The sequence below is a fragment of the Lytechinus variegatus genome, chromosome 18 (genome assembly GCF_018143015.1).
Source record: "Lytechinus variegatus isolate NC3 chromosome 18, Lvar_3.0, whole genome shotgun sequence".
NCBI classification, from domain to species: domain Eukaryota; kingdom Metazoa; phylum Echinodermata; class Echinoidea; order Temnopleuroida; family Toxopneustidae; genus Lytechinus; species Lytechinus variegatus.
The window spans coordinates 17,493,851-17,508,519 of record NC_054757.1 but is presented as its reverse complement, the minus strand read 5'-3'; the positions used below and the strand labels follow the sequence as shown (position 1 = coordinate 17,508,519).

General features: G+C 39.1%; 1 protein-coding gene across 1 annotated transcript in view; it reads right to left on the bottom strand.

Annotated features, from left to right (window-relative positions):
- Positions 1 to 14,669, bottom strand: part of LOC121432067 (tyrosine-protein phosphatase non-receptor type 13-like) — a 61,529-nt gene that overhangs the window by 8,694 nt on the left and 38,166 nt on the right. Inside the window, exons 28-38 of the mRNA XM_041629898.1 lie at positions 13,165 to 13,257; positions 11,388 to 11,885; positions 10,510 to 10,668; positions 7,849 to 8,564; positions 7,203 to 7,491; positions 6,403 to 6,534; positions 5,624 to 6,163; positions 4,605 to 4,772; positions 3,677 to 3,768; positions 3,142 to 3,317; positions 759 to 917 (exon numbers count right to left, since the gene is read on the bottom strand). Of these exons, the coding sequence (XP_041485832.1) occupies positions 759 to 917; positions 3,142 to 3,317; positions 3,677 to 3,768; positions 4,605 to 4,772; positions 5,624 to 6,163; positions 6,403 to 6,534; positions 7,203 to 7,491; positions 7,849 to 8,564; positions 10,510 to 10,668; positions 11,388 to 11,885; positions 13,165 to 13,257 (3,022 nt within the window). The remainder of the gene's footprint in view (positions 1 to 758; positions 918 to 3,141; positions 3,318 to 3,676; positions 3,769 to 4,604; positions 4,773 to 5,623; positions 6,164 to 6,402; positions 6,535 to 7,202; positions 7,492 to 7,848; positions 8,565 to 10,509; positions 10,669 to 11,387; positions 11,886 to 13,164; positions 13,258 to 14,669) is intronic.

Here is a 14,669-nt window from a genome sequence, read left to right as displayed (position 1 = left end):
TGGCTTTGAAAAAGATTAGCAATATCATTAGTGCACACAGTTGTACAGGATATAGAAAACTTTGAAGAGGCGGGAAATTTAATTAATGACAAATACCGGTAGTTGCGGACCAATCACATTCTTTGAAATAGTACTAGTAAGTGCAAATAAAAGCAAATATGTGCAAAATGATCTGTCCATATTGGCATTAACAATGCATCTACTGACATCATTACACATGATCATGATGTTCTAATTAAATGACTATTGAGTCTAATACTAGTAATCAAACATAATTCCTCTGATAAAATGCAAATAATCATTGACATGTGTTTAGCTGCAACGCGACTTGTTCAATTTTAAGACCTTTGCTTGAATTCAAATGAATTTAAGGTTTTTTTTTGCATGCAATGATTATATAAGACAGGATATTATCACAACAGAGTCAATACAATGTTGTAATTTTTCTATGCCATTTAAAACCCTTTTTGAGGCTTTCTTTCAAATACAGAATAAGATGTTTTCATTGTCAATGATGCAATAATAATATGTATGTAAATTCAGTTGGTAATTTTGTTTATTCACACAAAAAGATTTGCAAGTTCTTATACAAACACTGTATATGTATACTGCATATTCAGTTCACCATATCTGAGCAACAGTATTGCTAAATTTTGCCACATCTTGTCTCAATTGAGCTTACCAGTACATATATAAATGTAAGTTGTGAAATACACGTATTCCCTAGAACAAACGCAACAGACGACAGTGCAAATTACCTGGGTAGCCCACCCTGAACTCTGGTGGGGGCGGGGTGATAGCAACGTCACCAAACGTGCGGGTACTGTGCAACCCTGCCAGACTGAAGGGGAGGGTGAATGACAGGGAGGAGTCAAAGGTCACACTGTCGATGATGTCGTCATGGTCAGAGAGGTCGTCTGTGAGGTCACAGGGGTCGTTGGAGAGGGGTCGATGGGGAAAGGGAAATGACGAAGGGGAGGGAGGACGGTTTGATTTCGGTCACGTAGATTAAATGACAAGATTCATTACCATAGCAACAGAGGAGATTGACAGTCAAGGTCGGGTAAAGTCAGGTCAGGAAAGGTCAAAGGTGAATGTGGGTGATTGCAAAAAGGAGGGGTAGAACTTAATGTTGGTTGTTTAGATAACATATCAAAAATAATAACCATCATTATGATGGTAAAAGATGAGACAAAAAAAGGTTTGTTTTATGAGGTCAGGACAGGTCATCAGGTCATAGGTCAAAGGTGAACATGCAAATACAACACAGGTGAAGGGTGCAAGGTGTAAGGTTAGGACAAGGATAGCACAAGTGACAACATGTGAACAGGTTAGGTGATGAACAAGGAAAGAAATAAAAAAGTAAAGTTTTAACATCATATCAGAGACACAAATGCACAAAGATCAGACTGAAAATAAATCACAAATATCAAAATAGTTACATTATTAAGAGATTACAGGATACTAGTACAGATAACAAATCTAAAGAAGATAGTGAGAAAATTTTTGTGCAAGAAAGATAAGATAAATATAAAGAGCCTTCTTTTAAGAAAATATTGATTTATTTCTAATGCTTTACATTTATTTTTATGCTTTATAAGCAACTTAAAGGTATAGGAATAATGAAGTAGGCTATTAAGTGTAAGGCTGAAAAGGTTATACATGTAGATCCTCATTGACTGATCAGTCTCATCCATTCTACCAAAGCTTGGACAAATAGGAATCTGTATCTCATATCTTCCATGTTATGTACTTAGTCATGCATCGTGTGAGTAAGGCCTGTCTCACACTACGCGTTGGTGCGACATGATTTTTCAAGAAATTGCATTTTGAATTAAATATGAAAGCTCCAAGAAGTATAATTATTTCATTTAAAGTTTGGCATATTGTTAGTAAAAAAATCATATTTTCACTTTGAGGCAAGCCCTATGGTCGGAGTAAAGTCCAAGTCGCAGCCGATAATGACATTGTTACGATTTAGAAATTAATTTGTTTTTATTCATTCAGGGAGGCTCTAACTGAACTGATAATGACGTCATTACGATTTAGAATTGAATTCATTTTTATTCGTTCAGGGAGGCTCTTACTGGTATGAATTTCAATTTCAGTAGTCCTTACGCCTTCTGAGCTCTGATCCGTAATATTTTATTAGTTGGAATATCCATATCAAATGTTATCACAATTAATTTGAAATTTAGATAGCAACGAATCCCAGAGTGTGAGAAGGGCTTAGGATATCAATAAAAAACGAGATTGTTCTTTCACATTATGATAAATTTGAATTGTAATATTCAATGAATATTTCATATTAGCCGTCGCAATTTGGATTACCTCTATTTTGATCCCCATCGTAGTTAAGTATTTTATAACAGGAAATCAAAGAGAAACAGGCTAGTTTACACATGCAAAAATAACAATATAACAAAGATTGACAAAAGTGCATGCAATATTAAAGGGCAGAGAAAACTACCCACGAGTATTACAACATGAAGGCACAACTCAAGAAAAACAAGGAGAAAATGATAATCAGTAAGTCTTCATCATGCATTTGTACATATCAAAACGAAACACAGACATGGGCCCTGCCTTACAAAGCGTTGTGATAGATCCAATCGATCTCAACTATGGAAAGCCACAGACATCATGTATAAAAAATCATGTCCATTCAAAAAGTTTTGTAAATTTGAAAAAAACATGAATGTCTTCAAATCCAAATTAAGAACATATCAGTTTACATGTAGCTGGAATATTCATTTGCTTTGCAGAAGTCAGTAATAAAGGGCTTCTGAATATGTACAACTGGAAAGATTTTGTATAAAATGTTGCGCCTTTTAAGTTTTGGCCTATTGTTATCACAAAGGCAAGCACACATGCTACCTAGAAGGAGAATCAGTGACACTGATGGCATTCCATAATTGCGATTGATTACTTCAATCGCGACTTGTTGTGAGACAGGGCCCTCAAAAACAAAGAGAAACATCAAGTGTGTGCAAATAAAGGAAAATGGTTGAAAGTAATCTGGTCATCTTTCATTTCACGTATGAAATAGCTACGACCTGTAGTTGTGCATACGTAGGAAGGGGATTAACTTTAATCTCTATAACCACCCAGTGCAAATTTGTGGTGTGAACTACTACCCACCGTGTGGCTTCCTGAATCCAGCATCCCGGGCCGATTCGGTGTAGGATTCAGCAGGCGACAGCTCGGCATCGCTGTTCTCGTCCTCCTCTATGGCACGGGAGAGACGATCTTGAACTACAGAGGGCGTCTGTCGTTCGGTATCCGTTCCGATCAGACTTGCTGGTCGAGAAAGCTGGCTGCTCCATTGAAAATACATATGAGTAAAAGCAAAATGATGAAATACAGTGGCTTTATCCATCAGTGATATGCATGGCATGGAACACGAAGAATCTTTGCTATTTATCAGATCAGTGACTCTCCTACATGCATATGCATACTCAGAACATGATTGAAGTTAATCTATCACATGGTAGAAGTTGATTGATCAATTGGTTTTTAATCATTGCCTTGCAAGAATGAAAATGGGAAAGAAAAATAGACGGATAACCCGAACAGGTGCCTCCGGCAACCACCAACAGAGGGGAGAGGAATATACATGTATATACATCACTACTAATACTTTTTTACTAACTTGGCAACACTCTTCATTACTTACCCTGTTACAGCAAGCCTGACGACGCCTTTACTTTTCCTCAGGATTGTAATGACCTTGTTCTGTGTCATTCCAACTAGACTCTGTCCATTGACCTGGAAGATAATAATGATTGTTTGTTACTCGTGATTATAACTATTTCATCATAATATTCATGACAAATAAGGTTTATCATCGCCTCATCAGTAACCATAATCACTATCAACATCATCACCACCACCACCCACACCACCACCATCATCATCATCGTCATCCTCATCCTCCTCCTCATCATCATCATCATCTTCCTCCTCCTCCTCATCGTCGTCGTCGTCGTCATCATCATCATCATCATCATCATCATCATCATCATCATCACCACCACCACCACCACCACCACCACCACCACCACCACCACCACCACCACCACCACCACCACCATCATCATCATCATCATCATCATCATCATCATCAACATCATCATCATCCTCCTCCTCATCATTCTCCTCCTCCTCATCATCATCGTCATCATCATCATCACCATCATCATCACCACCACCACCACCACCATTACCAACACCATTGCAATAGTCATCATCGTCATCTCCATCATTACAATCATGAACATGAATGATCAACAACACCAATATTACCAAAACTACCACCTACATTATTACCACCACAATCACTAACTGTTATCAACATCACCAGTGCCATCAGCAACACATATACCTAATGTCATTTATAAAAAAAATTTCAGTCAATTATGATAAATTGATGAATCGTTTGACTGCCTTTTTGTATATTAATTATATCTGTATTTTGTCAATTCATAATTGTAAAAAGCATAGAAAACTACAATAGTTATTATGCACTTAATAAGTACACTGTACCCTCTATCATCATTATTCTCATTGATTATGAGAAATACAAGAAAACATTAAAATACTACCTGCAGAAGCCTGTCTCCAACTTTGAGCCTTCCATCCCTGCAGGCTACACCGTCAGGGGTGACGGTCTTGATGAAGATACTGGTCTTGCCTCCCTTCTCGGCTCCCACCACACTGAAACCTAGCCCTCCTCCTTCTGGCTTCTCTAACTCTATCCATACTACACCACCCTGTAGGAGAGAAGGAAAGAGAAGGGGAGAGAAGGGAAGAGAAGAGGAAAGAAGCAGAGAGAAGGGGAGAAAAGGGGAGAGAGAGGCATAGAGAGTGAAAGGAGGGAGGGGGGTGGATTAAATAAGTTGAATATATTGTGTCTTTCTTATGTAACAACACATTTTATAATCATACACCTGTTTTCCAACAGAGCTATTGAGTGTTCTGACCAACGTTCTTACATTCCTCTCTCCCTTCTTTTCAATCAATTGCAGTTTTCCCTCACACCACCCTCTTCCTTCTTTTTTATTTCCTTGTTGATTTACTGTGAACTCATGAACTGCCATCGTAATTTCACAATCTGACATGATATATTATTGAAGGTCATCAAATCATATTTCTTAATAATGATATGTATTTGTAGTTATTAATCTCCTATAAATTATATTTCAATAAGCTTGTGGCTTCCATTTTGAATATTGGCTTTATTTCTCTCAATAAATTGATTGAAATCAAGTAATATATGTATCAAATCGTGGTCTGGAGACATAGGCCCATATTCTGAAGTCAGGTTTAACTTAAACTCAGGTTTAAAGATGTGGTTTAACTATGGATAGCCAATTGTTACATAAATCACTAACAGTAGATATATCATATTTCAGCTCATTTGGCTCTCAAAACATTCATAATTGTCTAGGAAGTATAAAAAGATGATTGTCTTCACCATGGATGAATCAGGAAAGAGCACAGTAAACATAAGAAACATACAACTTAATAAAATTTTTGACACTTTTGGCTTCCCATAATTTTAGCACAGAGTTAGACCATGGTCTAAGGAAACCTGACTTCAGAATACAGGCCACTAACTTACTTCTCCTATACTGAGGTTTCCCCCTTCACTTCCTTGGGCCGATGGAGGCCTGCCTGTTGGAGTCCCGATCCTAGCCGATGTTGAGAACTCACTCCCAGTGGGCGATTCCCTCGCATCGTTCAATGACATCTGCTTCCGGAAGTTACTCAGTGGAGACTTGATACCCCTCGGCGAGCCCGAGGACGGGTCATAGGCCGGTGACTTGCCTGACGGGAGCGGAGGGAGATGGGCGAGTTCCGGCTCTACCTCTGGTTCGGTGGAGTCGTGGCGGAGCCTCCGCGGGGAACCGCTGAATTGCTCAGGCGTTGATAGAGTCTGTGGGGTGGTGGATGGCGAGAAGGCCTCGTCGGAGCCAAAGCTGTTCAGGTCATCGTCAGGCTGGTCGCTTGCACCATTGGATATAGAGGGAGACGGGGCATCGGTCACAGATGATAAAGCCTTGACTGTGGATGGAACGGTGCTATGAGAAAGAGGGCTCAGCGGAGGAGAGGTGATGGAGGTAGGAGATGTAGGTATGTCATTGGGACTGGTAATGGATCGCTGGAAAACAAAAGAAAGAAGCCAATAAATATTCCACACCTGTACAGCTCAATCAAATAAACATCTCTATGGTGCCTTTGGATATTAATTTCTAACCTTTCATTTAAATTTTTTTTATAACCAGCTTGATGGGAACTGTTTAAGAACCGGAACTTTTCTCTATCTACTGTTATCAATAAACTTTTCATGGTTTTAGTTTCCTTTAATATTCTCAGACCAATTAGGAATTGAGAACTTACAGTGGAGCTCTTTCTTTCATTATCGCTTGACGGCCGAGGTGTATATCCTCCGTGACTCTGTTCTAGATCCTTCATGATGTCACCGACCTCGTCGAGTCGGCTAACCTCCTCTCGATCGCTCACAGACAAATCCTAAGCGAGAAGAAATGTGGGCTTGTTATGGTGGGGTCCCTTGATAAAAGGCAGCCAACAAAGATCATATTTATATGTGCGCTTTGGTAGAAACTAGAAATTGATGGGTACTACCATGGTAACAATGCTCAATAACTAATCACTACCAAAAAGTGTCCACAAAACAAAACTATCAGTTGGAATGTTATCATCAGATCAACAACCACTGTTCGTGACACAGAGCTCTGGGCTTATTGCCTAGAAGTGACTACAGTCGAACCTGTTTTAGCGACCACTAATCTATAGTTCAAACATGTCTTTGATAGCCACCAAATTGTCTCCCATTTAAAAGGAAGATGTGCTCCAAAACAAAACTATTAATTGGAATGTTATCAGATCAACAACTGTTCATGACACAGAGCTCTGGGCTTATTACCTAGAAGTGACTACAGTCGAACCTGTTTTAGCGACCACTTCAAACATGTCTTTGATGGCCACCAAATTGTCTCCCATTTAAAACAATAAAAGGAAGATGTGCTACAGGAACTTGTCTGTCAAGGTCACCTGCCTCCCATGGCCACTTTTCTGTTTCGCTTGGCAGGACTTAATTGACAGGTTTAAATGCATTACAGAAGATCCAACAATCAATTGTACGTTGAACAACAGCCAATCAAAAGCAAAGAACTCACCTCCCAGTCAGATTCTTCTTCGGACACATCACCAAGATCAAGGTCGAAACCTGCGGGAGAGACCTTCTTCCCTCCCACCTTCGGTTCCTCGCCCTTGGGCGTGGCAGGGAGGGTTAAGGGCACACCAATCTCTTTAACAGGCTCACTGGAGTCCGTCATCCATTCGTCATCATTATCCCCATCGGCCGAAGGGGTGATTCTATCATCATCATCTCCCGTCTCAGATGGCTCGAGGGTGGATGTTGTAGAGATTGGCCGCTGTCGTCTTGGTTGAACTGGGGTCTTATTTCTGAAGTGGTGGCAGTAGTGTGGGTTAGAAAATGAAAGAGGATATGCATGCAGTGTGATATAACTTCAACATTTATAAACTATGGTGACCTATTATTTGCTCCTGCAAGATTTACCTCTGCCTACCATACCATCTCTCCAAGTGTAATGGGTAAGGGTATTGGTTGTGATATGTTTTTCAATCCAGATTGCTATAAGATTTTAGATGAGGGTTTGGGAAAGGTTTGCGGAAGGGGCCTATGTTTTGGTTTCCAATGGGAGCACTTGTAAGTACAGCAAATGACACATGGATTCTTCCTACAATAAATTGTGAAAATTGTTGTGAAAATCAGTTATGAAAAGAGCAGCATTTTCTTACCGAGTTGCCTTAAGTTCAACAAGAGAGGGCACCCTTGCAAGAAGGCTCTTGGCCTTCTCCATGCTGATTCCACTAACAGACTGATCATTGATGAAGTGAATCTGATCGCCGACTTGAACGCTTCCGTCTTGGGCCATTGGAAGGCCGCTCACGACATCTTTTACAAACAGCCCTGACCCCTGGTCCGTAACCTCCAACCCCAGCAGTAACCCCAGTTGACCTTTGTCATTCTTCTTGATGCGTACTGTAGGTAGGTCCTCGAGCCGTGGCGCATCCGGTAGTGCGGACTCTTCCCCATCTCCTTCATCCACGCTGGTTTGCCGAGCATTCTCAAGCTTTGACCTCGCTTGGAATGCCTCTCTCAGGTTCAGATTAGCCGCTGGTGTCATGGACTCTACAGATGCTACATCTGACCAATCATCATCGTTCTCACTTGCGGATGGCAACGTTGCACCATCCTCGTCACTGCCATCATCCTTTGCTTTTGCAAGTGCTGGACTAGCTTCAACATCTACTGCCGCTTCAGGAACAATGGCATCTTCTTTCAGTGCAGGAGAAGCAGTGAAGTCAGCCTTGACTGGTTTTGTCGGGGATGGAGTGGCCTCGGCGGACTTGGGCGATGGGTGGACAATCTTCAGAGTGACCTCTCTAGAGGTCATACGGAGGAAGGAAACTGCATCGAAGTGGCTCATTCCTTTCATACTCCGACCATTAACCTGGAAACACAAGGAAAATATATTAAATGTACAATTACAACCAGTTTGCCATTTGTTTGACTGTTTATTCTACATGACAAAAATGTTCTATTGAGGAATGTGATATTTTTTCTCTGCAATCCAGAAAATTATTGCTTGCAAAATTACTTTTTGGTAACCTTTATGTATAAAACTGAGACCTTTTCTCACTGAAAATATTCATTCCATTGGTGTGATGACATATGAATAATTTTCTTTTTGCAATCACACAATTTTACTTGTTTTAGCAAGCTTTGTCAAACCTTTGATATCTAAATGTATAACAAAGTTTTGATGGAGCTTGCAGCCTCACAACCGAAAGCTTACCATAAAGGTAAATATCAAAGATTATTACCTGAATGAGGCATTTTGGAGACATGATATAAACGCGTATTTTGTCTGTCTAACTGATTAACTCAACATAAACTACGTCACAATGGCTCGGTCAGCAATCAGCTGAATGACGAGTGACCATAATATTCGTACACCCCTCCTCCCCGAAAAGAGTAATTTTCCTACTGCACCTACGTACAATAATTAGCGGTCCATAATATCCGTATTCCGAGCTCATCAATCCCCAGCGCATTTGTATCTATGCGTACAAAGAGATACGCTTCATAAGGATCTGCGCACCAACAATATACGTCATAATAAAGACAACGCTGGATCAGAGTGCTTGTAAGTACGTCATAATGGTAAAGTGCAGAATTGACACTAGAGGCTTGACCAAGGTAAGTCCAACAATTTAGTTATATAATCTATCAATATGTTAATTTAATGTACCAGAAAGAGGTAACAGGTAATAATAATAATATTGACTGGTGTTACTTTCGGGAGATACCAAAAATATTTCCCTCACTAGACCCATATAGCCCTCGTCTCCGACTCGGGGCAATATGAGACTAGTTTGGGAAATATATTTGGTATCTCCCTCAAGGCCAGTCAATATCATATAAATATTTTCTCAAAAAGACAATCAATATCACGTATCCAGCTTAATGTTAATGGTCAATGCATCCCCATCCCCACTAAAACTACTGTTCTTGGAGTATGCATTGATAACATGTTCACACTGTGCTCAAATAAATCAAGTTGTCCGTAATTGTAATTATCATCTCAGCAATTTGTGGGGCATCCATAGATTCATTGATCTTAAGACATGTCACCATGCTGTGTGAGCACTTATTCTTTCACAGTTAGATTACTGCAAAAGCTTGTATACTGTTTTGTCAGCTAGGGATAGAAGAAAACTTGAGGTTATTCAGAATCGTGCTGCTCGATAAATTTTTGGCTATGGATCCCGAACTCATACTACACCCCTACTTAAGGAACTCCACTGGCTACCTCTATACCAACGTTTTCAGTTTAAAGTCTGTTTATATGTATACAAAACTCTAAATCAGTTAGCACCTGAATATCTTAATAATACCATCAAATTATACACACCCTCTCGTAATCTTCGTTCAATCACTGACACATGCAGACTTTGCATTCCCTTGTCAAAACTCTCCTCTGCCAAAAAACGTTTTGCTGTAGCAGCTGCCAAGACTTGGAATGCTATCCCTCTTTCAATAAGAAATGCTTCCAGTGTACTTGGCTTCACAACTTCCCATTAGACATACATTTTTCCTCAATAATTGATTTCCCTTTTTATCTTTCATATTGTAGTAATAATTGCAAATGTTAAATCATCATTCATACATTGTACGCACTATGGTACTTTTTGTTTTTAGCGCCTCTAAAAATCCATTATTAATATATTATCAAAAGACCCAACCTTAACAAATATGTATCATTTGTTGATTAAAATTGTTTTTAAGTTGTGATAATAATCATTCATTTTGCATTTGCTGGTAATCAATGTCTTATGGATTCTGATAAAAAGGGAACAAAAAGAATTGAACATCTATCTTTGTCTCAACCATACCTCTAAGATCTTGTCGCCTCTCCTGAGTCTTGAATCTGATATAGCAGGTTCCTGCAGAATATCTTTGATATAACATCCTCCTGTATTGGCTCCTCCAGCCACCGTGAAGCCAAGGCCTCCACGCTGAGGCTTCACCAAGTCAACCTCAAAGACATCGGACTGAAGAAAAAAAAGAAAACAGAAAATTTGGACTACTGGTATGTTCCTAGTGACAAGGATGACAGCTTGTAAGAAACAACCTGAGGAGGAATGGCTTGGATGCTATATCTGGATAGCATTTGGTTATTGGTATGTCTGTTCAAAAAGAATGAAAGCTTGTTCCAGGCAACCAGAAGATCAAAACTTTGTTGCTATGTCAGCATAGTCAATTTTTTATTTGTATGTTCTTTACTGAAAGTATGAATGCTTGTAAGAAGCAACCAGATCAGAATACTTGATGCTATGTCAGGACTGGTATTTTATTATCAGTTTATTTGCTCTCTAACACCATGAATGATTGTAAGATGCAAACACAGAACCATGTCTTTGATGCTATGTTGGGAAAGTCATTGGTTCATTAGTGTGTTTTCATCCAGAAGCATGCATGTCTATAAGAAGCATTCAGACAACCAATAACTTTTATGCAATGTTGGGACAGCCATTGGGTTCTTGGAATGCTCTTTAATGAAAGCATGAATATTTGATCGAAGAAACAAGTCAAGCAACAGCTATGTTGCTAAGTCAGGACAGCCACTCTAGGCAACTTATAAAAAGCAACATATTTTTTCACTGAAGATGAATTACAACATTTTTCAATATAATCAAGCTAACATATATTTGTTTTTCTTGCATATGATACAGTGTCAAATTTTCCCCTTTAAAACTTCAACAGTTTTTACCTCATCAAAATCGATTGACGGCTCCGACATGATTTGCTGCATCTTTCGAGGAGAACTCTCCGTACTGGACGATGGAGAGAGGAGGGGTTTCCCCTTCACCCCCAAATCCTGAGACTTCCTCTTAGTAGTGATCGGGATCTTTGACTTGATGTCCACCGCTCCCAGCTTGGGAAGGGCAGGTGACACCTCCGAAAAGGCACTTCTCTCCACAGCTGCCAGTTTGGACACTGGAGACGGCCTGGACACGGGAGACAATCTCTCCGAAGGTGGACCTTGATCGGTGACATCCTCTCCGTCGTCTTCATCCTCTGAGTGAGGAGGGGAGGTAGGTGGTGGTGGGGGCGGGGGTTCGGTGGTGGTAGGGGTGACCTTGGGGTCCGGTGAGAGGGGCGGGGAGCTGAAAGGGCTAGAGAGGAGCGTTGAACTGTTGCCAGCGGGGGGAGTGTCCAAGGGAGCGGGAGGGGCTGCTTTTTGCTTAGATGGTGATTCTTCAAGTCTCTGCAGAAAACGAGACACGGTGAGGATGAAAAAGGAGCAATTCCTTTTCACATTCCAATTATTCCTTAATAATATTACTGTATATAGCATTTTATGAGGTGCTGATTATCAAGTTGCCTATTCAATGGCACACAAATGTATATACTACCCCAGCTTTAACTCCAGCTGCTAAAGTTCCTTGGTGCATTATAGGAATTGATCCTGCTGTGTAACCGTTTACCTCACCTGTGTTGAATGCAGCTACATGTAGCACAATGAAGAACCCATGACCCTCTGTTTTAAAGTCCAGACACTAATCCACTGGTCCACAAAGTTCCAAACACATACGTTTCTAACACATACCTGTAACTAAATTCATCATCCAGCAAAACCATGTCTTTGTTTCAAATATCATTGTGGAAAAAATGGCTTTTACAAGTTACTTTAGAAAGAGGGTGATATTTCCCTCGATATTTTATTAGTATAAATCTTTCTACTTTTTCAGTCATAATATATGATAAAAAAAACAAAGGAATAAAGACTAATTACACAATGCTTGCATACTGTACAATAAGTTTACCCCATCTGTTTTTTTTAAATCACATATTATGTAAACAATGCAGTATTGGTCCTTGGATGACTGTATTGTATTTGTTTTCTATTAATAAACCTCAATTAACTTTTTAAAACTTTCAGCAATGATGATCTGAGACATAAAATCAGAATGAAACCTATTTTTACATTATTGGAGGACAAAATTTAAATAAATACATTTTTTAAATAAATACAATTCTTTATTTAATTATTTTTTTTAAGTGCGAAAAGGACATCATCAGATATTCATGAAGATATTCATAGTTCACAGTTTCACCGAAATTATGCAAAATCAAAATATGTCATAACTTTGTAATTCCTTGTTCAATTTTGATGAAATTTTCAGTGTTTGGTTTATCATGATTTTACTCCATGATATCATTTTGAGCATGGGGTACCCTTTCAGCATCTTATATGTGGAGCGTTGTGGCCCAGTGGATTAGTCTTCTGACTTTGAAACAGAGGGTCGAGGGTTCAAATTCAGCCATGGTGTAGTTTCCTTCAGCAAGAAATTTATCCACATTATGCTGCACTCAACCCAGGTGAGGTGAATGGGTACCGGGCAGGAATTTATTCCTTGAAATGCACTGAGCGCTGGAAGGCAGCCCGAGCTAAAGCCAGGGTAATAATAACAATGCGCCTCGGAATAGATTATTTCTTGATAGATGGCGCAATATAAATGCCTATTATTATCATTATTATTTACCCTTTGAAGAAGTCTGAGAAGCTCCTCATCACTGGGTCGGCAAAGAAGAAGTTTCACATTCTGCTGGGCACCTCTCAGCTTCGCAACGGTCTCCTGCATTTTACAAAAATAAATTAAAATATCAAAGTACAAACACATAATGAATAAAACATATCTTCTTTAATCATTTGCCTCTATCAAAATACTCATTCCTTTCTTTAATATCCTAATACTACAACATGGTGGTTTAAAGTACATGTACACTATATTGGTCGATTAGCCCCCAAAACTGAGCCAGGATAAATGAAAAAGTGTAACAATTACATATTTCTGCCTATGGTTCACCATGCATCAAAGTCTCGGTAAATATTAGGAAGGAGTAACAGGGAAAAAATACAAAAGGGCCAAGGGCTATTTGCCCTACGAAAAGAAATAAACCCTTTTGAATGACAGAAGGGCCTCATTGTCAATGAATCAATCAAAAAAATATTTTGGAAGAATAAATTTTTATCCTGGTTCTGTCTAACTTCCTCAAGAAAGTTATAACAAATACAAAATATTATTTACCTTTTGCTTCCAAAAGCGAACCAATAAATCAACAGACTTCATTTAGATGTTTAAACAAAGTCTACTCGTCTGTAAAAATACACAAGAACTGAAAACCCCCAATGTCCGTCATTCTTTTAATAATCCATGATTCATAGGTCACACTTTTATTCAAATGAATAGCAAGACCATGAATATCAATTCCTTTGAAGCATTTGCATACTGAAATCGAAGGAGCATTAATCCAAATTATTCCAGAACCATAGAAGAAAGCGGTCTGTTCAAGAAATTATTTTTTTTCAACCAGTAGGGTTCACTTTTCCAAAGCATTATTCCACAAGCACAAACGAAGCAGGATTCTCCACAGAAATATTGATGTCATATTTCAATGCAAAATATTATTCAGGAATTCACACGTAGATTGTTAAAAAAAAATCTTTATTCAATCACACAAAAATAGAACCCGTCCAAACAAGAGAAGAAACTGTTACAGGAAAAGAAAATTTGCTTGGAAACATGTACACCCCTGAAGCATGTCACATGGGGAAATGTGTGATTCTTGGATTTTTTTTTTGGAGGTTGTTGAATCGTTGGCACATGAGAGGTTAAGTATGGGGTGTCCCAAACATGATAGCTCTATCAACACGGTATGTGTCAGTCGGTAGAGATAAATGAATTAAACAACATTTCCCCCTAAAGCAATAGGGTATGAACTCCAAGATGTTAGGTCCATTCACACTAGCATGTAAAACCAACAAATGCAGTCTGCAGAAATAAAAGGAATATTTACAACATTTCCCCTTATGAGAACTCAAAATAGGCCATTCACACTAGTCTGTAAAACCAACAAACGCAGTCTGCAGAGATACAAGAAATTTTACATCATTTCCCCTTTATGAGAACTCAAAATAGGCCATTCACACTAGTCTGTAAAACCAACAAACGTAGTCTGCAGCTACTATTTAAAATAGACTTTCACA